At 42.0% G+C, this 23,759-nt stretch overlaps 1 protein-coding gene across 3 annotated transcripts in view; it reads left to right on the top strand.

The window, feature by feature from the left end:
* LRRC45 (leucine rich repeat containing 45) overlaps positions 1-23,759 on the top strand; it is a 1,637,099-nt gene that overhangs the window by 876,409 nt on the left and 736,931 nt on the right. For all 3 annotated transcript variants that reach the window (XM_044068217.1, XM_044068216.1, XM_044068218.1), the window contains 3 exons: positions 12,041-12,153; positions 19,075-19,133; positions 19,240-19,317. In XM_044068217.1, coding sequence (XP_043924152.1) covers positions 12,041-12,153; positions 19,075-19,133; positions 19,240-19,317 — 250 coding nt within the window. The remainder of the gene's footprint in view (positions 1-12,040; positions 12,154-19,074; positions 19,134-19,239; positions 19,318-23,759) is intronic.

Genomic DNA, 23,759 nt, shown 5'->3' with positions numbered 1-23,759 from the left:
TTGCAATGAAGATTTTAAGAGAGGATTAAAACATAGGTGATAGTCTGTCCACTTTAAAAATTGGAGATGATACTATGATCTTGAGGGAGGAAAATGACTGGATTTATGAGGCATACTCCAAATTTTGACCAGATTATCAAAAAATAGTGCAAATTCTGTAGCAGATTATGTAACTGATTTTGAGCTAGGCAATAGTTGTGCAAGTGTACCGTGGTGCCCCCAGATGTAGTAGTGCTTGCTTTTAAGTTATTAGTTATGGCAAGCTTCAGTGTAGAAGACAACATTAGTAGCATATACTGAAGTTAAATTTTCCTCATTGATGTCAGCCCTAAAGTACATTTGTGAATAACAGGCATCAAGCACTGCAGTGGACATTAGTATAAGTCTGAACATAGCAAAGTTGACAGAGTAGAAGCAAATAAGCAAGTCATTTGGACCAAACAGCTTGGTGACACTGTCATTACTAGGAATTAATCCACTTGGTAAGCATCTTAAGAAGTCTAGATGCCTGGAATATCAGTGTACCTTTGCCTGGCCGAAGACTGTCCAAACAGTGGTGAACAAGTCATATTAAATGAGGAAAGCAAACTGTCTGAATATCTAGAAGAACATAACTTTGTTTGCCAAAGGGCCAGTTTCAGACAGAAAGATTTTTGTTGTAGGATTTTTTGGGTTAGCTGTGATAGATAACTGCATGAACACCCATTATTTTGAGGACAGAAATGTTTACACAGCTATATCAGTAAACTGTGTCAAAGTCTGGTTGAAAAATTGGTACAACTAGTAGAAGGATTTTAAAGTTTGGAGATGAAAAAGTAGTGCATTTCAATAAGAAACTAAAAGTGTAAAACACAAGTTTACTAGAAAGGCTCACCCAGACTCTGCTACACTTTGCTGTGAAGGAAAGGTTAAGTTGCTTTTTATTTGTAGTATTTTGTGTTAACTGCTTATTAAAACTTCAAAAGAGACCACAGTTCTATCTCTTGTGAGTCAGGCAAAAATTAGAACTGATCAATTAAGGACTCGTATATAATAAGATAGAGGAGGTCACTTAAGGTTAATCATTTGTGAACTGAGGGGGGTGGAGCTAGGAACCAAACCTTCTATTTAAGGGGTAAAATAAAACATTTCAGAGCTTTACTAGAAAGGCTCACCCAGACTCTGCTACACTTTGCTGTGAAGGAAAGGTTAGTTTGCTTTTTATTTGTTGTATTTTGTATTCCTTTATTGCCTTTTTATATTTTGAATACTGTGATTTGTTTTCTTTACCTTGTGTGTTACTTGTATTCTGCTTTTAACTGCATATTAAAACTTCAAAAGAGACCACAGCTCTGTCTCTTGCGAGTCAGGCAGAATTTTTTCCCCCGCCCTCTCACGCTGTTACTATTGTGTTCTTAAATACCACTGTCTTTCTAGTTGCCTGCCTCTTACGTTAATTTGACCATATATCTCATTTCCTCTCTGCTTTCACTGGCTTATGTGTGTAAGCACAAAATTATCATTTTGTGAAATCACTCCCCTTCAACTATTTAAATTTATTGGCCATCCTACTATGTTCCATAGCACCAGAATACAAAAGTGACCACCCCCTTTCAATCTATCTTGCTGTTTTAAAAATAGTGACTCTCCACTAAAACTTAACCTTTTAGACAGGTAAAACTTAAGTTACCTACTTTCACATCTAACTTCTCTAGTGCACACTACAGTGTTTTGGTTCATATTACCTTTAAGCATCCCTGTGACTAGCACTTGCTCTAATACCTGCTGAAAAGCACTAGGAAGCCTTAAACTGATACAAGCACTCAACTCTCCTTGTTAATAAGGAGAAATTAATCATAGGCACTAAACTGCCTATAATTGCAAAGTATCTTGCTAAGGTAAGGGAAAACAGCTCCTGTACTTTACAAAAAAAGCACCAAACCAGGCATGTCTGGTGATTTCTCCTGTCCACCTGGTGAATCTGGGCATATTGGGGCAATACAGCAATTGCCTCATGTACACAGACAACCCTCTCCTCCTACCACCCAATGCTACAACCTGTGAGAGATGCACTTACATAGCCAAACTGGAAGCAAAGCTCTCTCCACCCAAGATTATGCTAGACAGTCAAGAGGAGATGGTTAACACCCGCACTATACCTCAAGCAACAAATAGCCCTTCTAAACCCACACCACCAACACCCACACACAGCATCACTAAATCTACATATGCGGAGGCCCTTAACTGTAACCTGCCCAAGCAACAAGGACCTCCGAAGCTGAAACGCAAACAAACAACAATCATAACCAAAGTGTCACATAGCTCACAACACCAGTGTGCCACCTAGCAACAGCCCCTAAGGCAAGACAACGTACCTAACACTTTAGTCATAGGTGACTCTATAGTCAGGCGCACTAGTGTCCCACTCACCAGGCTGAGCAAGGAGAAAATTGCAGTCAGCTGCTTGTCGGGTGCCAGGATCCGCCACATAACGCATGCACTCAAGTCACTCCACAACAAGTACAAATATGACTCTGTCATTGTCCATGTTCGAGTGAATGACTAAAGACATACCTCCCTGGACTTCATGAAAAGAGACGTGGAAGAGCTCTCGGATCATGTGGCCCAGGCAGGTATGACCCTAGCCCTGAGTAGCATCCTGGCTTCGCCCAGAATGATACCACAATATAAGGACAAAATGAGTGACTTCAACAATTGTCTAAGCTTCTGGTGTCACTCAAAGGGGATCCAGTATCTGTCTGCCTGGGACGACATGATCGACAGACTATGATGTTTTGCTAGAGATGGTCTGCACCTGTCGCCCCTGAGATTCAGATTACTGGCTAAGGCTCTTGCCACCCCTGTAGTGCCTTTTTTAGGCAAAGTTGAAAGGACAAAACCACCACCGTAACAGGTACAAGCATGCAAAATCTGAAGGTAATGCTAGAAGTCTAAACCTCAAAATGCACTTTCTCAAGGCACTCCTAAAATTGGAGAGCATCGATATCTGTGAAGTAACTGAGACCTGGTTCAAGGCTCCAGAGAGCACCCCTGCAATACCAGGCTACAACTCTTACACTTTTCGGCCACCAAACCAGGATTGAAACACTAAAGGTGGAAAAGTACCCATATTCACACCATCAGGCTAGTTGCACAACACAATGCATCTGAAATTCTCCAGTTGCAACTAACACTAAGTAAGAGTGTAATCCAAATTGTAGCTTGCTACAGATCCCCCACTATGCCTTAAAATTCTCACTACACCTTAATAAACATACTGGAAAATATTAAGATACAACCAAACACCCTAATACTGGGTGATTTCAACTACCCTGCTATTAACTGGGAAACTACTTGTGTACCAACACCTTTGCCCAACGGTTCTTGGAATTAAAATTCCAACACCCTGGATCAGCTAATCCATAGTCCCACCAGGGGCTCCAATATCCTAGATCTGGTCATTACCAACATGGGAAATCGATGCTCCACACACTATGGTCAGGTCAGACCATAAGCTAATCACCCTTAACATCCACATCCCACCCCCCAGTAAGGAAGCCTCCATAAAAAACTTCTCTAAAGCCAACTTCATGCTACTCGAGTCAGAAGTGACAAACTTCATGACACCCATGCAGACGGGAATTGAAAGTTCGACTACTGAGTCCTACACTAAGGCACTGTACGAGCACATCCACTCATGCATGAATCGTGCCATCCCAAATAGAACCAAGATGCTCTCCTCCAAAAAAAGGAAGCCAATCTGGTGGTCCCCTGCCATAAACAAACTTTACAACAAAAGGAAGAAACTGTTGCAGAAAAGAGGAAAATCCCAGGATGTAAAAAACTCCCTTAACAGCCTCAGTAAGAAGCTGAGATACCTCATAAAATCCTCCAAAGCTAGTTACAAAAATAAAATTGCCAAAGATTCCAAAGACAACCACAAGGCATTCTATAACTGTGTCAAGAATCTAAATGGCAATGCTCAGATCTGCTCTGAGCTACAACAGAATAGCATTAAATGTACTGATCCCAAGGATATTGCCAATATCCTGGCAGATCGCTTCAGTGCCAACTTCACCCCCTCTCACCCCCTAAACGGCCCATCTCAATACCGGAAGACTGACAAATTCTGGTAATAATGGCCACACAGGTAAAAAACGTACTCTCCAAAGCTAAGAATACAGCATCCATAGGACCAGATGACATCCTGGGCTGTGTACTACATGAACTACAAAATGAACTGGCACCTCACCTAAGTGTCATGTTTAATCATACCCTCACCTTAGGCTTCGTGCCCACTGAGTGGCATACAGCTACAGTTATCCCACTCCACAAGGGGAGATCCACCTTGGATCCTGGGAACTACCGCCCCATCAGTCTGATGAGCCTGATCTGCAAGGCCATGGAACGTATTATCATGAAACTTTTAAACAAAGCCATTGGCAGCCTTCAAACACTGAACCCAACCCAGTTTGGGTTCATGAAGGGCCGATCTTGTCTCCTGAACCTGATTGACTTCTTCGAATCAGTCTCCAGAGCCGTGGACAAGGGTAAGGCGGTCCACACAGCCTATCTGGACCTCACCAAGGCCTTTGACACCATCCCCCACTCTGGAATCATAGATAAACATAAGCTGTTCATTAATCCCTACGTCACTCGATGGGTTGCCAACTGGCTTACTGACAGAACCCACACTGTAAAAGTAGCTGACTCCAAATCCAGCTCCAGACAAGTGACAAGTGGAGTACCTCAGGGTTCAGTCCTGAGACCGCTCTTGTTTGGCATCTACTTCTCTGAAGTACAGGCCAACACTAAGGGACTCTGGCTAACAAAGTTCGCAGATGACTACAAACTAGGAGCAATTATTGAATCCCCAAATGATGGTGTGTCAGAATCTCCATCTCCTTTTGGCCATAATTTATCAAAGGTAGTGGAAAGTTCATTCCATGGACATCAAGAATGTATTCATGATACAAAAGGGCCTTACAGAAACAGATGTTTGGTGCCAGAGCCATGGACTCAAGCTCAATGCCAAGAAATGTGTAGTTATCCCCTTTGGGGAAAAAACATGTACCCGTGAATTACCACATAGGTGGCATGTACACTAAACACCAAAAGTGTGATAAGAGACTTAGCGACACAGGTGGACAGTGGTCTCACCTTTGATAACCACATCGCCACAACAGTCAGGAAATCCTTCTATGCAGCTCACCTCATCACCAAGGGCTTTTCATCCAAAAAAAAGGAGGTCATTGTCCCACTGTACTCATCCCTCATTAGACCCATTATAGAATACAACGTCCTATTTGAAATGTACCTCTCAAGACATCTGTAACAACTGGAAAGGCCGCAGAAATACCTCACTAAAAGAATCACAGGCCTAAAGCAGATGCCGTATGCTGACTGCCTTAAAAAACTCCAGCTATACTCTGTCGCATATCGTCTACTCAGTGGCGATCTCTGCTTAACATACAAGGCCATGTCAAACCCAGAGCTGTTGGATATGGTACACTTAAAGAAATCCCAATCCCTCAGAGCCACACGCTCCAGGGATCTAAACCTTGTCATCACAATAAACAAAACATGCTGGAGGGATAGGTTCCTGACCCAGAGACTCCCCAGACTCTGAAATAGACTGCCCATACATGTCAAGCAGAGCGCCTCTTTGGCCCTCTTCAAAAGGAACCTTGATGATTGGATGGGAGAAAGGAAATTCACCCCGGGGATCACGACAGTCACCTGCTAGACAGGGATCCAGGGACGTAAATAGTGTGGGAAGAAATAGCCAGGGAATTGTTATGGCTAGGCTTGTATAGGCCCTAGGGCCGATAGCCTAGTATCAGACTATGAACCTATGTGATATTAAAACATTTGTATTTCCAGTTCAGATACCTTTGTTTCTTAGTAAGACATCCTTAAAATGAGCAGGAAAAGTCTTGGATGTAGAAGTTGGTAAAACAGTGATGTTTAAACAACCAGTGACTTTTGAATTCACTAGCACTGGATGTTACTGTCGTACTACACTAGAGCAGCAGATACAGTCAACCAGGAACAACCACCCTCCCTCTTAGGCTAGGCACCACCCATCTTCCCCTGCCAGTCCATTAATTGCCCAAGCTGTTAATTGACTTCTGGTCACTTCAGTCATAGGTTTATCATTATATTCCACTGGGCTGGTGGTGTGTCAGAATCTCCATCTCCTTTTGGCCATAATTTATCAAAGGTAGTGGAAAGTTCATTCCATGGACATCAAAAATGTATTTTTGCATGGTATGGAACCCTTTCATGATATTTGTCTCATCCTGACACATGATGCCTGGGACGGTTCTGAAAACTCAAGAACTATGTGTATAGTTTGGCAGATTAATCACTCAAGTGGTATAACAAAGTGAAAGGCACCATTATTAACCTGTAGGGAGTATCTCTCTTAGGCTTAAAGGAAGGAGGTTGGCATAATGGTTAAGGCATTTACCTTATAGACACAGGGTGGAGGGTTTGATTCTCACATGTGGTAATTGGCTAGGCTTAAAATTACCCACAAGGGCAGTTAGCCCGATACTAATCTATGAACCTATCGGAAGGGTGGGAAGTTGCCATAATGGTTTAGGTGTTTACCTTACAGACACAAGATGCAGGGTTTGATTCTCACATGGGGTGATTGGCTAGGCTTAAAATGCCCCACAAGGGCAGTTAGCCTTGTACTAATCTATGAACCTTACCCTGCTGGCAGTTAGAGAGGAGCAGTAATGTCACTAGAGAGCTTGCCTGCCATGTGTTTGACTTTGGAGGTGGCTCACAAAACTTTACCACTTCATTTATTCATTACCTGAAAACTACCCTTCAGTTTAGCTATGAAAAGTATGTCCATTTTATTTTATGGGACTGGACTTTGAATGGTGTTTGTACACCAGAAGAGCTACATTAAACTATATATTAAAATATTATCATTCTGTTATCATGGAGCTATCAAGGGCAGTGCAACAAGATTGCCCCCCTTACGTCAACTGAGATGGATTACTTAGACTGAAACAAGGAAAAAGTATTTGCTTTATTAGGCAAAGTAAACCAGATGTCATCTCTGATGCTTTCTGTTTCGTATCCAACATAAAATATGCTATTGTATGGACTATTCATGAAACAAGCAAGACTGTTAGGAAAATGCAAGATTGCGACCCTTGGGGAAGGCAGCATCCTTTGTTTTCAGTGATTCTTCACATGGAAACTTACCTGATAGTGGTACTCAAAGGAGATTTTTGATAGGAGGAGGAGGAAAATTCTCACCCCTTTACTTTGTACTAACCTCAAGGTAGAAACTCTTGGCATGTGAGATAAGGTTGACAAATCACTCTTAATTGCACTTTGTTCTAAACTCACAGCTGGTCACCCAAGACATGACAGCTTTCAGGTAATCTGTGTCACAAATAACTATTTTTGGTTGAGGCCATCGAGTGCACATGCTGTCCCAAAATAAAAGATTTACCTGGAAATCACTGTCATAAAAGAACTCATTCAAACCAAACTCCACACACACACACACACACACACACACACACACACACACACACACACACACACACACACACACACACACACACACACACACACACACAAACACGCACGTTCACACACTTGGGCTTGTAAAGGAATCTGAAAAATAAATATTACATATTTGACTTGTTGAATCATTGAAGAAAATATTAACCTTTGTTTTTCCTTTTCAGAGTTGGGGAGAATGTTACTGTTCAGTTAAGTCCTTTGTTGGAACTTTTAAGGCAGGATGCATTTTGTGGGAGACTTATTCTAGCTTCAACTCTGACAGCTTTTCAGAAGTTTGCCTTTGTGGCAAAGACTATGGAGTTTTGATGTACGTTTAGACTATGAACTGTGAGTGTGTATCTGTGCAGCTTGGATGTTCAAGACAGTACATTCTTTGTGTCTTGAAACTCAACTAATTATTCAGTCTTTTCATTTCTGACTTAAACTTTTCCCTTGCTGCAAAATTTGTCTTGAAAGTATGAAGATCTGCTCATATGAAACTTTTTTTGAACAACAGATCTTTTGAGTGGGAGAAGCTATTGGCAGTAAATGTGGTTATTACTAACTTTTTTTTTTTTTTTTTTTTTGCTTCTTGGTTTGTGGCATAACTAACTGATTTGTGTGTGCAGTATCTTGGGGAAATTCTTCCATCAGTCAGCATAATGACTTGTACAACATGCTGACTTCTATTCTGCTGAGATACAGTGGAGAACTATAAAGGTGTTCCCATTTTATACCGAGTCACACATAACTCCATCTGAGCTTTAATTGTCTATTATGGAGAGAGAGGCAAGTACCAAAGTGGTGCTTGCTGGAGGAGGATTTTCGGATGTTTAGCAGTGTTATGTCTCACACTGCACACTGTCCTGTAACTAGCTGCTGCTTAAGGTAATTGTCAAAGGAAGAACACATAGAGCAGGCTGAGCAGCCCATTATTTTCTTCATTTGTACTTCCTGTGTATGGTATAACAACATTTCTAGTGCTATAAACTAGTCTTGTTCTCTTATTTGAACAGAGCAAGCTCTACAGCATAACACAGAATTTTCAGAGAGGGGGAGGAAGAAGGGGGAGAGGGAGGTATTAAGGAATACCCTCTATACCCCCACCACCACTGTTCCCCCACTCACTAGTCCTTTAACCCTTTCTGCATCTTTTACTGAGAGTGACACCAATGGTGATACTGAGATCTTACATACAGGTACTACACATTCCCTCAATAATTTTTCTATTTACAATTTTAGCAATATCATTTTAAATAAGGGACACTTTGATCTCCTCAGTAAGGGATTTAAATTCATTCCAAGTACTCGAGGAGACCTAGTTAAAACCATTATTGATATGAAGCTGTTTCTTAGGAAAATTAACTTGAAAGCTACTTTACCTCCAGCACCATCTAACACTGAACAACCACAAGGTGGCCTTACAAGGCGTAGCATTTACAACCCTCCGCTTCTCCCACAACTGAAAAACCTTGAGATGGTATTGGAAAATGGGATTCGTAAAGAATTTAAACAACAACATTTAAAGTACAACTTAACAAAGGAGGAATATGCAACACTAGAAGAATTAAAGAAGAACACATCAATTAGAATCATGAAACCAGATAAGGGAGGAGGAGTAGTTATAATGGAGAACATTATATCTGAAGGAAAAATGAACAATATTCTTCGTGAAGAAACCAAGTATAGAAATGTTTCCATGGATGAGGTTGAAGTGGCTTATCAAAAGATAGACATGGCACTTGATCACATGATTATTGAAGGAACAATAAACAACAACATGCATAAGTTTCTATCAGTGCCTAAACCAAAGGTTCCAATTATATTTGGTATTCGAAGGTCCACAAGAATGTAAAGACCCACCACTCAGACCGATCGTGTCGGCTGACTGCTCAAAGACGCTGCCTATGGCCAAATTTGTGGACAACAAGATCAAACATATTTGCAACAACTTTAGTCACATTCTGAAAGACTCATGGGACCTACTTAGGAACATTACATCTACCCTCTATTCGGAGAATTTAATTTTTGTTACCATTGATGTGGTGGACCTTTTTACTTGTATCCCACACAATGAAGGAATGAGGATCTTTGAGGACATTATTTTTATGGACAATACCTTGACACACATAGAAAAGGTTGCTGTAGTGGGACTTATGGACAACATTTTGAAAAATAACTTTCTAACATTTAATGGAGAATTTTTCCAGCAAACAAAAGGGGTAGCAATGGGGGCGGCGTGTGCACCCACTTATGCTAACATAGTCCTTGCAGGTTGGGAATTGAACTACATTTTGAATTCTGAATTCCGACAATATTGGTCCTTATATCGACGTTTTCTTGACGATATTGTTATCTTTTGGACTGGGGGTAGTGACCAACTATCTCTCTTTTTGGAGTATATCAACCACACCACCTCTTTTTTGAGCTTTACACACACAAGCTCGGTAGACAGACTTCAATACTTGGATGTGGAGGTCCAAAGAACAAAATTTCTAAAGATTTTGAGACCAAAATATTCCGGAAAAAACGTTCTGCAATTCCTACCTACACTTTCTTAGTGCACACCCCCCCCACTGCAAAAGAAACATTGTCAAAGGACAATTTGTTAGAGGTTGTCGAATGACAAGCAAGGACGAAGATTTTTATGTGGAATGTAACACGCTAGAAGCCATGTTCCTCGCTAGAGGATACCCACTCGAGTTCATAAAAAACATTAGAATGGAAGTTGAACAACACAGAAAGACCAAATTTAAACCCATAAAAGGATGTCTAAATGACAAAGCCTTAAGTGAGCACACCACTAAGAGTCAGACAAACATCAACATAAATCATACCCCAGTTGAATCTGACTATCAATTAGCACTTATCTTGGAATTTAATGGCTACAACTCCAAGATAAAAGCATGATCCTCAATGAGTGGGAAAAATTCATCTCTTTCTCAGATATACCGAACATAAAAGGAAAAACACCAAAAATGGTATATAAAAATGCATTAGCATAAAAAGTTTTAGAGAACAATCTCAAAAAGATCCTCATCACTACTTGGAGGGCATGCCTTAATAACACCTCATATGGAACATTTCATTGTGGGCACTGTAAACAATGTCCCTATATTTCCAACAAAGAGAAATTTACATTGAAATAAGGGACATTAATATATATAGCACTGGTTCATTCAACTGTGAGTCCCAGGAGTGGTTTACCTTGCAATGTGTACAAAATGCAGTTCGTATTATGTTGGGAAAACAGAAAGAGTATTGAAGAGGCGGATTTATGAACATTTATATGAGATACAAAAAGCAAAGGACACCAATGCATTGTACAAACACACAAAGAACTGTAAAGAAGCCACATTCTCCTTTTTGTTTTAGAACAAGTTAAAAAGAAATAAGAGGAGGTCCCTGGGAAGAATGGCTTGAATACAGGGAACTGTATTGGCAAATTTTATTAGAGGCCAACAAATCACCAGGCTTAAATGAATGTATCTCAATTATTCCAGCTCTCAAACTGAGATCAATTCAAGTTTGAAACGCATTAAGTAGTTCTATGAACAGTAGAGGGCACTGTTGTCTATGCTTCTGTTTTTATGTACCTACTACAATTACTGTGCACATAAATACATTTATCAGTTTTTAACCTAACAGCTTCATTATATTGTGGGTTCTAGAAACCTAATTGACTACAATATTTTTAATCAATACCTCTGCCTTTAAATACTGTAATTATTTTAAAGGAAAAGTTTTTACATATTTATTAGATGATTTTAAATCACTCACAATTTTATTATAATGAGCTCCTCAGACTGTCACTATTTTCATTGGTTTTAACTTAGATGCTTGAATGTTATTGGTCCTTTTAAATGTATTGGCTTATATAATGCTTAATTAGTTAATTCATTTTGTCTGATGAAGTCTAAGCTACAGGCTGACGAAAACGCATGTACTGGATGTGTAATAGCGTTTACGAACTTTGTGATCTAGTTTTGGACGTTTTATACTTTGAATAAAGTGCGGATTGTGTGCGCTGTCTCTGGATTCCTTTTGTTATCAGTAAATGTGGTTATTACTAACTTTTTTTTTTTTTTTTTTTTTTGCTTCTTGGTTTGTGGCATAACTAACTGATTTGTGTGTGCAGTATCTTGGGGAAATTCTTCCATCAGTCAGCATAATGACTTGTACAACATGCTGACTTCTATTCTGCTGAGATACAGTGGAGAACTATAAAGGTGTTCCCATTTTATACCGAGTCACACATAACTCCATCTGAGCTTTAATTGTCTATTATGGAGAGAGAGGCAAGTACCAAAGTGGTGCTTGCTGGAGGAGGATTTTCGGATGTTTAGCAGTGTTATGTCTCACACTGCACACTGTCCTGTAACTAGCTGCTGCTTAAGGTAATTGTCAAAGGAAGAACACATAGAGCAGGCTGAGCAGCCCATTATTTTCTTCATTTGTACTTCCTGTGTATGGTATAACAACATTTCTAGTGCTATAAACTAGTCTTGTTCTCTTATTTGAACAGAGCAAGCTCTACAGCATAACACAGAGTGCCTTTCCACACTGACAGAAAGCAAGAAAAAGACACAAATCCTCAGCAATGAGATCCAGTTCCTGAAAATGGAGAAGGGAAAGCAGGTCAGACATTATCTAAATGCATACTGCTCCACAGTTTTATTCTTTTTAGGATGGATAAACTGCAGTAATAATGCACATTTTAATCAACAAATGAAATGCAAAGGATCTTTTATAGCAGCCTTATCAACAGACTTCAAACACTTTAAATGCAGATCACAATACAGTTTTACCATCTCATTATGGAATCAAACTGCTCCATGGACACTGTATAGAGTTATAACAATTCACACTACAGCCAGGCTTCAGCCATTTGTAGCAGCATTATGACACATACTAGAACACAACTTTTGATGTGATATTGTCCTATCTCGCCTTCATTCTTAACTGGTTGGGTTCAGAACCAATCCTCATTTCCGACTCTGCCTTTTACAAAAGCGCGGGGTCTTCCACTAGCTCGTGGCTGAAACTCTATCCCATCATGCCCTAGGAAATCTCCCCAGATCTCGTTTGCCGCTAAAAACAAGATCATCTGCTTCCATACTGGCTCTGGCTAAGTGAAATTCTCCTTTTTCAATTTTTGGATAATTGTTATTTAATTACTTATGTTTAGGTAGTGTTTATTGAATAGTTTGGAGTGTTCATTTTTTTTGCTGTTTGTGCTGTTGGCCATCGTTTCCTCTCAAGGCCTTTTTTCTCTTATCCTATCCTGGCTTAAATTTTTCTCTTCTTAGCCTGTTTTAGTTAGAGGGCTTTCTTTCTCTTAATTTTTAGGCTTGTTTAAGTCAGAGAGCCGTTTGACTCAAGATTTTGTCTGTTTGTTCTTCTGTAAATTACTAGGTACGCTCGTTTAATTAGAGGAGCGCTCTCCTAAGGCCGTTTTAGTTAGAGGGCTTTCTTTCTGTTAACTTTTAGGCTTGTTTTAGTTAGAGCCCGTTTGACATTAGATACAGTCTTTTTGTTTCTCTGTAAACTACTAGCAAGCTTGTTTAACTTAGAGGGCTGCTTTTGCCCGTTTAATTTAGAGGGCATTTTTTTCTTTCTCCTTTGTACTTGTTTAAAAAAAAAAAGTTGTAGTATGTAGTTTATTATCTTGTTGCCCTTTTCCAAGATGTCTACTAGGAAGCGTAAGGATAGTAAACCCTCGGGGTTTAAAAATGTGTAAAATGCAGCCAAAAAATGTCAGTTACTGATGGGCATGCAGTCTGTATGTACTGCCTCGGAGCAGTACGCATTCAGGAGTCTTGTGCCATATGCCACTCTTTTAGCCATAGGGTGCTACTGGAGAGGAAGAATACATTAATTCTAAGAGGATTGTTGAAGACCCCTTCTTCAGAAGCTATTGAAGGTCAGGGTCCTTCAAATTTGGGCCATTCCCCCTCTTTTAAATCGGACAAATCTGGGAAAAGATTATCTTCTTTGGAGGCTCAGTCGGAGCCAACAAAAAAGTTGCAAAAAATTTCAACTTCGGACCTGAAGACGGTCAGGCCTGAGAAACTTTCCATCCCGACTCCTTTAGTTTCGGAGCCATTGGGTTTTCAGGTACAGAGCCAATCCCCGGAATTGGAACCGGTATCTCCAACCTTAAGATCTCCCTTACTACAGGTATCCAGATCCCCTGCTCCCTCCTCTCGATCCTCCAGGAGCCTCTCTGATGATGATGTAGATCACGTGGTACGGAGGCTATTGAAGACACTGGCACTTGTCAAATTGTTGTCTGATCCAACCCATTGGGCTTCGGAACCAACCCAGCCTACCCTTTCACCATCAATTCCTCCTCCGAGCCAATCCCGGACTTCAGAGCCAGAATGTCTAGAACTGGTCATAGTGGAACCGTCAGAGCTGAGACCTGTCCCAGGATCTTTGCACCCGACTACTATTCTGACGTCCTCGGTTCCATCTAAAGTCAAGGAGTCTAAGAGCCAATGCTCTCTGGTTGGGTCCTGGGAGGGGAGTCATATCGGACAGTTGTCAGATCCAAATTTGCCTCTCAGGGCTTCAGTGAGGGTGAGCTCGGCTCCTACATTGGCCTCGGAGCCAACCCCCCTTGGTTCCGGGGATGTCTTCTGGTTGATTGGAGCCAGAGGTTTCTTTGGATCGGGGGGGGGTGGGCTTTCAAGGTGATGAGAGTGCTGTCTCCACAGCCAGGTCCACTCCCAGGTCTGGACGTTCTTCCCCCAAAGGCACCAATATCTGTCTCAGCACCACTGCATCCATAGAGACTCGGAAACCATAGGCCTCAGGATGCCCCATTGGGTGAATCCCTCCCTTCCGAAACCCCTCCAGAGTACCCTTCTGAAAGGTCCCTTGGAAGACTTTGCAGGAGGAAGCATTTAGACTCCCCAGAGGAGTCTATCACATCTGATACAGACCTTGATGAGTCAGAAGGGTCCCCACGGTCACGTCTGAGAATGTCTCCTTCGCAGACATCCTGGAAATACTTAAACAGAGAGGTGTCTGGAACCACATCAACCCTTCTGAGGAGGAGTCTGTATAACTGATGGCTTTTGGGTCTCTCCCTCCCACCACTTGAGTGTCTCCGCCTTTCAACAAACTGATGGACCAAGTTTGTCGAAAGGTGTGGGAGTCTCCAGACTCAGTGGAGCCTGTTCCCTGGAGGCTAGACAGATTCATAACATCCCCTACAGATAAGAGTTTTCTTACAAAAGGTGTCTCAGTAGATGCTATGGCGGTGGCCACCAAAAAGGAACTTTCTGAGATGTCATCTTCTGTCCATCTGCTGAACAAGGAGTCTCGTATGATAGACAGATATGGAAAGCGCACCTTTTCTTCAGCGACCTTTGCACTGAGATTGCTGAATTATCTCACCCACTTTACCAGATTTCAGAGTGCTTTCTTGAAAGAGCTAGGAGATAATTTCCAAAGTTCAGTAGCTGAAGGGGTATCAGAGAAGGTTTCCTCTCAGCTCGCCACCTTAAATTCAGTGGTAAACTCCTCCATGAGACTCATTTCTTATGCAGCGGATAGAGCGATCAGGGCAGCGGGTACAGGAATTTGCCTAAGGAGACATTCCTGGATGCACTTGTGTGACTTTGAGTAACCCTTTAAATCTTCTTTTGTTAATGCCCCTTTTAATGGCTCGACCTTGTTTGGGCCAAAAGTCAGACACACTAACCAAGTGTGAACAAGAAGGAAAAACTCTCTCTGCCATAGGAGTCTTTTTTTTCCCTCCCTTCTAGACCTTCTCCAAAAGGTCAAAAGGGGGGAAAAATGTAGTTCCGAAAATCCAAGAGAGCTTTTCAGGATGCATGAGGTGATTCTTCCCCCAGGGGCAGAGGGGGAAACAGTAATAGAAGACACCGATCACACAGCAGAGGGGGGTCTGCAAAATCAGGGCGACAGGGATTCGTTCCTTGGTAAGCCCTTTCAGCTATCCTGAAAGGAGACCCTTCTGTCCATCTCTGGAGGCAGTCGGGGGTTGCTTATCTTTGTACCCAGAAGCCTGGCTAAAAATTACAAAAGACAAGTGGATGCAAAGCATCGTATCCAGAGGCTACTCCGTACCCTTTTTCTCCCCATGTGCCAATCATGAAAAACATCCCGGACGATCCACCCAGTAAAAGGGAACAGACAACTCTGGAAATACTAAAGTTGCTAGAAAAAAAAAGAGTCATCCATACAGTCCCCGCAGACCAAATAGGGAACTGGAGACCCATTCTGGATCTCAGCAAATTAAACAAGTCAGTAAGAAAACACTGCAGTCAATACTCCCATTCCTAGGAAAAGACGATTGGATGTGCTCAGTAGACCTCCAGGATGTGTGCTACCACATAAAAATCGACAGATGATCCAAGAGTCATTTGCTCTTTCGGCTGGGAGCCAATCACTACCAGTTTCAAGCTCTGCCCTTTGGTCTCACTACAGTCCCCAGAGTGTTCACGAAGTGTATGGCAATAGTCACGGCTCACTTGAGATGCCTAGGATTCCGAGTGTTTCCGTATCTAGATGACTGGCTCCTAACCACCACCACTGAGCATCTACTAACAAAAGTGAGAGACACCACCTTGCAGGTCTGCTCTCACCTAGGAATCACAATAAACTACGAAAAATCTGCCTTGTTGCCATCTCAGCGTACCATTTTTATAATAGAAGATCTAGATACAATGAAAATGATGGCAAAGCTTCCTTCCAAAAGGGTTCAAGTTCTACGAAGTCAGGTTCTACTCCTACTGTCCAAGAAAAAAGTACAAGCAAAAATGGTTCTGAAAGTCTTGGGAACCATGGCAGCAGCAATAACCCTAATTCCATTAGCACGTCTGCACATGAGAATTCTACAGTGGTGACTCTTCACTTGATGGTCCATGCAGGAGCTATCCATGTCCCACCTAATTATAGTAATGGAATCCTGCAAGAAAGATGTTCATTTGGTGGCTTCCCTCCACTCATGTGACATTAGGGCGACCCATTCTTCTTCCACAACCTTTAGCCACAGTGACCATGGACGGTTCCCAGATAGGGTGGAGGGGAATTATCTGAGAAGGATAGTCCAAGGCACTTGGCAGAATCACAAGGCGCACTTGCACATCAATGTCCTAGAGATGAGGGTGGTGCTTGTGCTGCAAGCATTCCAAGACTCTCTTCCGCTAGGAACTATTGCAATACAGTCAGACATCATGTCAGTTGTGTGGTACATAAACAAACAAGGAGGAACCAGGTCCTACCCCCTTTGTCGAGAGGCCCTGAGAGTATGGCAGTGGGCAACCTCCTCCCAATGCTTTCTGATAGCAGCGCACATCCTGGGGAAATCCAATATGATAGCAGACAAACTCAGGAGAGCGATTCTGATGCTTCACGAGTGGTCCCTAAAGCAAGAAGTAGCAGAGATGATTTTCCGCAAATTGGGCCAGCCTTGCTGCGACCATTTTGCCATGATCATGAATGCCAAATGTAGCAGCCATTTTGCCCTAATCCCCCCCTCTGGGAGAGTCACCAAGGGATGCACTTGTATACGACTGGCCCTCGGGTCTCCTCTACGCCTTCCCTTCCTTTTCATTGATACCCAAAATTCTTCAGAAAGCCAGCTCATTGGGAAGAAATTTGATACTCTTCATCCCATACTTGCCTCGTCAAATCTGGTTCCCCTTCCTTTGGCCTCATCTCCAGAAGGAGCTGTGGATTCTGGACCCAGTTCCGGACCTTCTGACTCATGCATCAGGGATGCTCCACCCCTCCCTTCAAACCCTCAAACTGACAGCTTGGCTGCTCCAATTCCAAATATAGCCAGGCTCCTTAACCATTTCCCATCAGTGAAACATGTCTTGATTTCATCTCATAAGCCTTCAACGAGGAAGTTATATATGAGCAAATGGAAAAGATTTTCTTCCTGGGCCTTGAATAACTGCATTGATCTCTTCTCTGACCCTATAGCTTCCATTCTTGAATTCTTGGCAAAGGTATTTAATGAAGGCGCAGCTGCAACTATTATTCGAGTTCAGATAGCAGCGATATCTAATTTCCATATAGGCAAATCGGGGCAAAATGTGATGTCCCACAGACTTTGCAAGGCATTTCTTATTGGCACTAAATTATTAAGACCACCCATTAAAGCCCCTCCAGCACCATGGGACCTGAACTTTGTCTTATCCCATCTGATTCTTCCCCCTTGTAAACCTACATCATCTTGTGATCTAAAGTTTTTGATATGGAAGTCAATTATTTTGATAGCCATTACTTTTGCTAGAAGAGTTTCAGAACTACAAGCATTGTCTATAAAGCTCCCCTACATGCTTTTCCACAAAGACAGAGTATCCCTTCAAACAAACCCATCCTTTCTACCCAAAGTACGCTCAGAATCTAATTTGAACCAATCCATAGAATTACCAGTCTCTTTCCCCAACTATGGCAACAAAGCAGAATATTTGCTACACCAACTAGATGTACATAGACAATTACATTTCTACTTGCATAGGACAAAGGACTTCAGAAAATCTGACCGATTATTTGTATCATTTTCAGACTCTAAGAAAGGTGCTTCTGTATCTAAAGTCACACTTTTGAAATGGCTGTTAGATTGTATTATCTTTACCTACAAATCTCAGAATAAAGATCCCTCCTATAAAGTAAAAGGTCATTCTACAAGAGCCATAGCAAACTCTTCTGCTTTTCGGGCTAGACTACCACTTGACGCCATTTGTGCTGCAGCAACATGGACAAGGCCTCATTACCTTTATCACTTATTACAAAGTGGATTTGGCCTTCAGAAACAATGCCTCTTTTGGGTTCACTGTTCTGAAGAATATTCTCCCTTGAGCCACCCAAGAAAGATGGTGCTAGGGACACTATCTCAACCAGTTAAGAATGAAGGAGAGATAGGACAACATCACATAAAGAAGTCATGTACTCGCCATAACATTCCATGTGTGTTGTCCATGTTGGCTTCTTACATCCCACCCTCCTTCCTCCAGCCTTTGGCTCCTGGAGGACTGAGCGATTACAATTGACAATGTTCTCTAACCTTTTTCATTGCTTTATAAGGTATTAAAATAGTTCATTTGGTACCTGTTGTTATGTCAGCAAACAAGATTTGGGGAATTCTCCTAGGGCATGATGGGATAGGGTTTCAGCCACGAGCTAGTGGAAGACCTCAAGCTTTTGTAAAAGGCTGAGTTGGAACTGAGGATCGGTTCCGAACCCAACCAGTTAAGAATGAGGGCGAGATTGACTACACACATGGAACATTATGGTGAGTACATAACTTCTTTTTTTTTGGTAATAGCATTACAGCGTGTACCTCAGTACAGCATCTATTTTTGATAACTTCTCAGTACATGTCTTAGCAGAGCTTCTGTCTTTCATAGTATACTCACCATGCATACTTCAGATCAGTTTTTTTCACAGGATCACAGAGTTGCCTAAATTGTAGACCACAGTACAGCTGTAACCTTTTGTAACAGCAGCATCACAAAATTCAGTTAAAGCTCTAATATTTGCAGTTTATGCTGTCTGTTTTGTTTTCTTTCCTAGTTCTTGAATTTAATGGGGACCATTGACAGACAGCGGGAGGACATAAACAAAAGTAACAGGTATGGATTTGCGGTGCAAATTGAATTTAGTTTTGTGGTTTAACCTGTGTTTAGTTGCTGCTGTATTTGTCTTCTTATCAGTCAATAAGTGTTTCTTTTCCTTCAGGAAGTCCTCTATTCGAATTGGCCAGCTACAGGAAGCCTTGAATGAAAGAACATCTGTTCTGAATTCACTACGAGCAAAGTAAGAAACAACTTTTATAATTCTCTTGCTACTGAGTTAGACATGCTAGACTATCACTCTATTTTTTATTGGAGGTAAATATCCAACATAACTGTTACAAAAGAGGCGGGAGGGAGTTTGCCTCTTGCAAACGCAGGCCTTCAGTGAAGGATATGCAGGATAATAGTATAGTTGTATAAGAACTGGTTGTATATTGCCAGCCATTCTCTCCTTTCAGAAAGGATTATATGATAAAAATGTATATAACAGTGTCATTTCCAATTGTATGTTGTCACCAGCCTATAGAGAAGCACATTGTCACCAGCCTATAGAGAAGCACATTGTAGTAAAAATGTAGACAACAGGTATACTGCAGTGCATTAATTAACAAAGTAGGCCTTTCAGCTGCACAGTAAGGCAGGCAAAATTGTTCTGTCTGGGCATGGAAACAGTAGTAGTATCTGAATGTCTAGGTCTGGGTAAGGAAAATGGATTGTTGCAAGGAGTATGCAAATATGGATGACTGTGCAGGCAGTTTACACCTAAGGAGGATGTAAAAGTAAGAAAACATGCAATACTATGCAGAAATCTAAAGAATCTTTTTAAGATGAAGCACATTTTGTACAGACTGAAATAGGTTCATACTGAGTAGTACATAACTGTATAACAGAGAGAGAGAGAGAGACTGGCAAACCTCAAGTTTTTTCAAAGGCTTAGCAGTGGTACTGCATGAGTGTAAAGTCACCCATGAATGTGCTGATTTTGTTTAGTACTACCTACAGAAAGTTTGTGTTGACAGAAGAGGCTTTAGAAGGCCATAGTGGATGACAGAAATGAGTAGGCCCCTGCCAGCTGAAAATCTTTCTTCTGAGATTGGGAAAACTTGAGCCGTGTAACAGTTGGTTAAAATATTATCCAGTGTTGTTTATTTTTGTCTGATTCGACTATGAGGTTGTCAGATCCAGCTGGATGCGACCTCAGCACCAATCTTGAAGCTTTTGGCTCCAGGACTCTGACTCCTTCCCTACCCATAATTCCCCTGGCCTTCACCCTATTACCTCAGATCTCATTTGCCACCTGAAGTGATCGGGCGGGCTTCCGAAAATTCCAGTTAATTGTATCCTTTCTGGTACCTTTGTTCACTCCTTCCTTGCCAAGAGAGTTTTACTTTCTCTAGTTTACTGCATATATCTTGTTCTAAGAGTTATTAGCTAGATTAGGTGTGTTTTTTGTATTTCCCATAGGTCTTTAATATGGGTATATGGGATTCTTAGCATTGTAGTTGCTAAGGATTTTTTTCTAAACCTCTTTCTAAATGTAATCTAAGTAGTTCATAGTAGCGTTAAGAATTTTGGCTTTAGATTTTTGTAGTTAGCATGTAGGCAAGTTAGGTCAGCAAGTTTTTTCCTTGTGTGTGTTGTGTTTTTTTCTGCTGTGTCTGTTATGGGTTTTAGTCAAGGCATAGGCTACCCGCCGACCCTCACTCACTCTGTGTATATTGCCTAGGTGCTGCAAATTTAGATGCTTCTTGTTAAGCTTGTGCTTCTTTTAGTGTTAGAGTCTTACAAATTAGGCATGAAAAGCTTATTTGTTAAGGGAATCCTTCCTCCCCAGACAGGGTCTGCCTCCCCTACATCTTCTTTGTCCATTGCTTCTCCCAAACCTAAGGACAAGAAATCTATGGAGAAAGCAGATGCAGACAAAGACAAGGGTAAATCTAAGGACAAATCTAAAGAAGGAGGTAACTCCAAGAAGCCCTGTAAGAGGTCTCTGGATCCTTTCATGTCTTCAGAATTGGATCTTAAAGTACCGAGGCTGTTGGAGCTGACAGTCTTTCAGTGCCATACCTCTCCAATTTGGCCCCAGTTCACACCAGAACTAGTCAGCCCCAGACTTCATTCTCCAGTACTTCAAGAGAAAAATGGCTCCAGACTACCTTCCATGGTGTTGTCATCCCAATCTTCGATGATTTTGACTGAACAGGATGTCTACAGAATGGTAAGAAAATTTCTCATGATGGAGATACAGCTTAGTGTTCTCTCAGTACCATGTAATGAGCACTAGTCCATCAACCTGTCTTCTGTGCTTTTTTCCAGTACTGGTTCACCTATTGATGCTGGTAACTTTTGTCCCGATCTGTCCCGGAGCACCTTTGTTGGAGCCAAAAGTTCAGATGACTTTGCTACTGGTTCCTTTCTTCTTTTGGGTCTGATGTGTCTATTCTAGAAGAGACTTGGTGCCGAAGCTTCGGTGTTGAAGCTCGGGGGGAGGGTTTGACCTTGAAACCGTCAGAGCCGCCACTTCCTCTTTGCACTTTGGCACTAGATAGTCTGGCACCAAGATCAGCCTCAGGGTCGAAACCCTTTGGTTCAGAGATTTCCATTGTGGACAGGAGGGAATCTACAGAGCCGGTGCCTTCTCCAACATTTAAGGCTTTCCATTGCTTACTCTTGATGCTGAGGGAAAAGGTGCTTTCTTCAAGGTTGGTGCCATTTGAACTCCAGCTTTGATCAGCTTGTTTCTTATCCTTCTATCAGACAGAGACAGTGAGTCCCACGGAGGTTTCCTGCAGTGTCAGCTCCCAGTCTGATTACATACCCTCCAATGCAGTTCATAAGAAAATTATGTGCAAACGAAAGCACTTGGACTCTTCACCTGAGTCTATCTCCCAAGACACAGACGTGGATGAGGGTGAAGGGTCCCCAAGATCTCTCTCTCTGAGGACGTCACATTTGGAGAGATGTTGGAATTGATGAAACAGAGAGGAGGATGGTACACATTAAGTCCTTTTTCAGGCGAGTCTTTATTCCTGCAAGCCTTTGGTTCTGGCTAATCTCCCTCCTTGGTGGTACTGCCTGTTGATCCACTCATTGATTTGGTGGCTCAACGGACATGGAAGGACCCTGGCATGGTGGGACCTATCCCCCAAAAGCCTGACTAAATTCTCAGTTCCCCTGCAAACAGGAAACATTGAAGCAAGGCTGTTCTGGTTAGATGCAATGGTTGTAGCAGTGGCCACAAAAAAAAGGAATTTTCCAAAGAGAGGTCCTTGGTCCATTCAGGCAGATGGACTGCTTTGGGAAATGGACTTATGCTTCAGTGAACTTTGCTTTCAGGGCACTGAGTTATTTAGCTCATGCCACTGGAGTTCAGAGAGACTTGACAAAGTAAATTTCCAAATCTCTCTCAGGGGCATTACCAGCATATGTCCAGAAGACAGTGGATTTCCAGTTGTCCACCCTCTAATCTTCATCCAATATAGCCATGCAGCTCCTCTTGAATGCAGCTGATTCTACAGCTGGATCAGAAGGCACTGGCATTTCCATTCACCAGCATGCCTGGATACACCTCTGCGACTTTGTGGAAGGCTTTAGGATGTCTTTCATTAATGCCCCCTTTGATGGATCCACTTTGTTTGCACCAAATGTTAAAGAAACACTCACCAGGCGTCAGCAGGATGGTAAGACTTTCTCTGCTGGTGGCATCTGCTTCTCCATGCCCCAGAGATCCTACTCTAGGAATCAACAAACTGGAAACAGGATGTGGGTCATGGAATCACAGAGCCCTTATCAGGAGACTCCTGGAGATAGACCCCCCTCATGGCAGAGGAGGAGACAACAATAATGGGTGTTGCTCCAGGAGCAGGGGCAGCCTGCAGAATCAAGGCTTTCATGGACCATTATCTGAAAAGCCTTTTCAGTGTCCCTGAAGGATTGTTTGACTACTGCACTCTGGAGGCAGTTGGGGAATGCTTATCTTTTCACCAAACAAGCCCAGAAAAACATAACCACAGATTCATGAGTGCCAAGCATTATCTCCAGAGATTATTCTATACCATTTTACCTTTCCCATGTCAAGCAGAAAAGAGTTCTCAACATCCTACTCAGTCAATGGGGACTTGCAGCAGCAGGGATTTCCAGGTTGCTAGAAAGAGTCATCCAAGCAATCCCCTCAGATCAGATAGAATCCAGATTCTACTAGTGGTTCTTTTCAGTACCAAAGAAAACAGGGGACCTCAGATCCATTCTAGACCTGAGTCATTTGAATCAGTATGTCAAGCGGACAAAATTCCGGAAGGTCAAACTGCAATCCATTTTGCCTCTGCTGAGACAGGTCAGCTGAATGCGTTTGATAGACTTCAAGAATGCATATTATCATGTGAAGATAGAGCACATTCAATGAGGTTTCTCCATTTCTGGCTGGGAGACAATCATTTTCATTTCAGAGCTGTGCCCTTTGAACTCACCACAGTCCCTCAGGTGTTCAACAAATTCATGGCAGTGGCAGCAGTGCACTTTTGCATGCTAGGGCTCCATGTTTTCCTATAACTTGATGATTGGCTTCTCACAGCTACAACTGACAGTCTTTTATTGCTTCAACTATTGAAGGAGCTAGGGTTCACTGTCAGCATTGTCAAGAGCCAGCTTATGCCTTCTCAACAGATAGAATTTATTAGATGCCAC

The sequence above is a fragment of the Protopterus annectens genome, chromosome 4.part0 (genome assembly GCF_019279795.1).
Source record: "Protopterus annectens isolate FY-2018-M chromosome 4.part0, PAN1.0, whole genome shotgun sequence".
Taxonomy (NCBI): Eukaryota; Metazoa; Chordata; order Ceratodontiformes; family Protopteridae; genus Protopterus; species Protopterus annectens.
The sequence above is the reverse complement of the archived record's forward strand: the minus strand, read 5'-3'. Positions and strand labels throughout refer to the sequence as shown.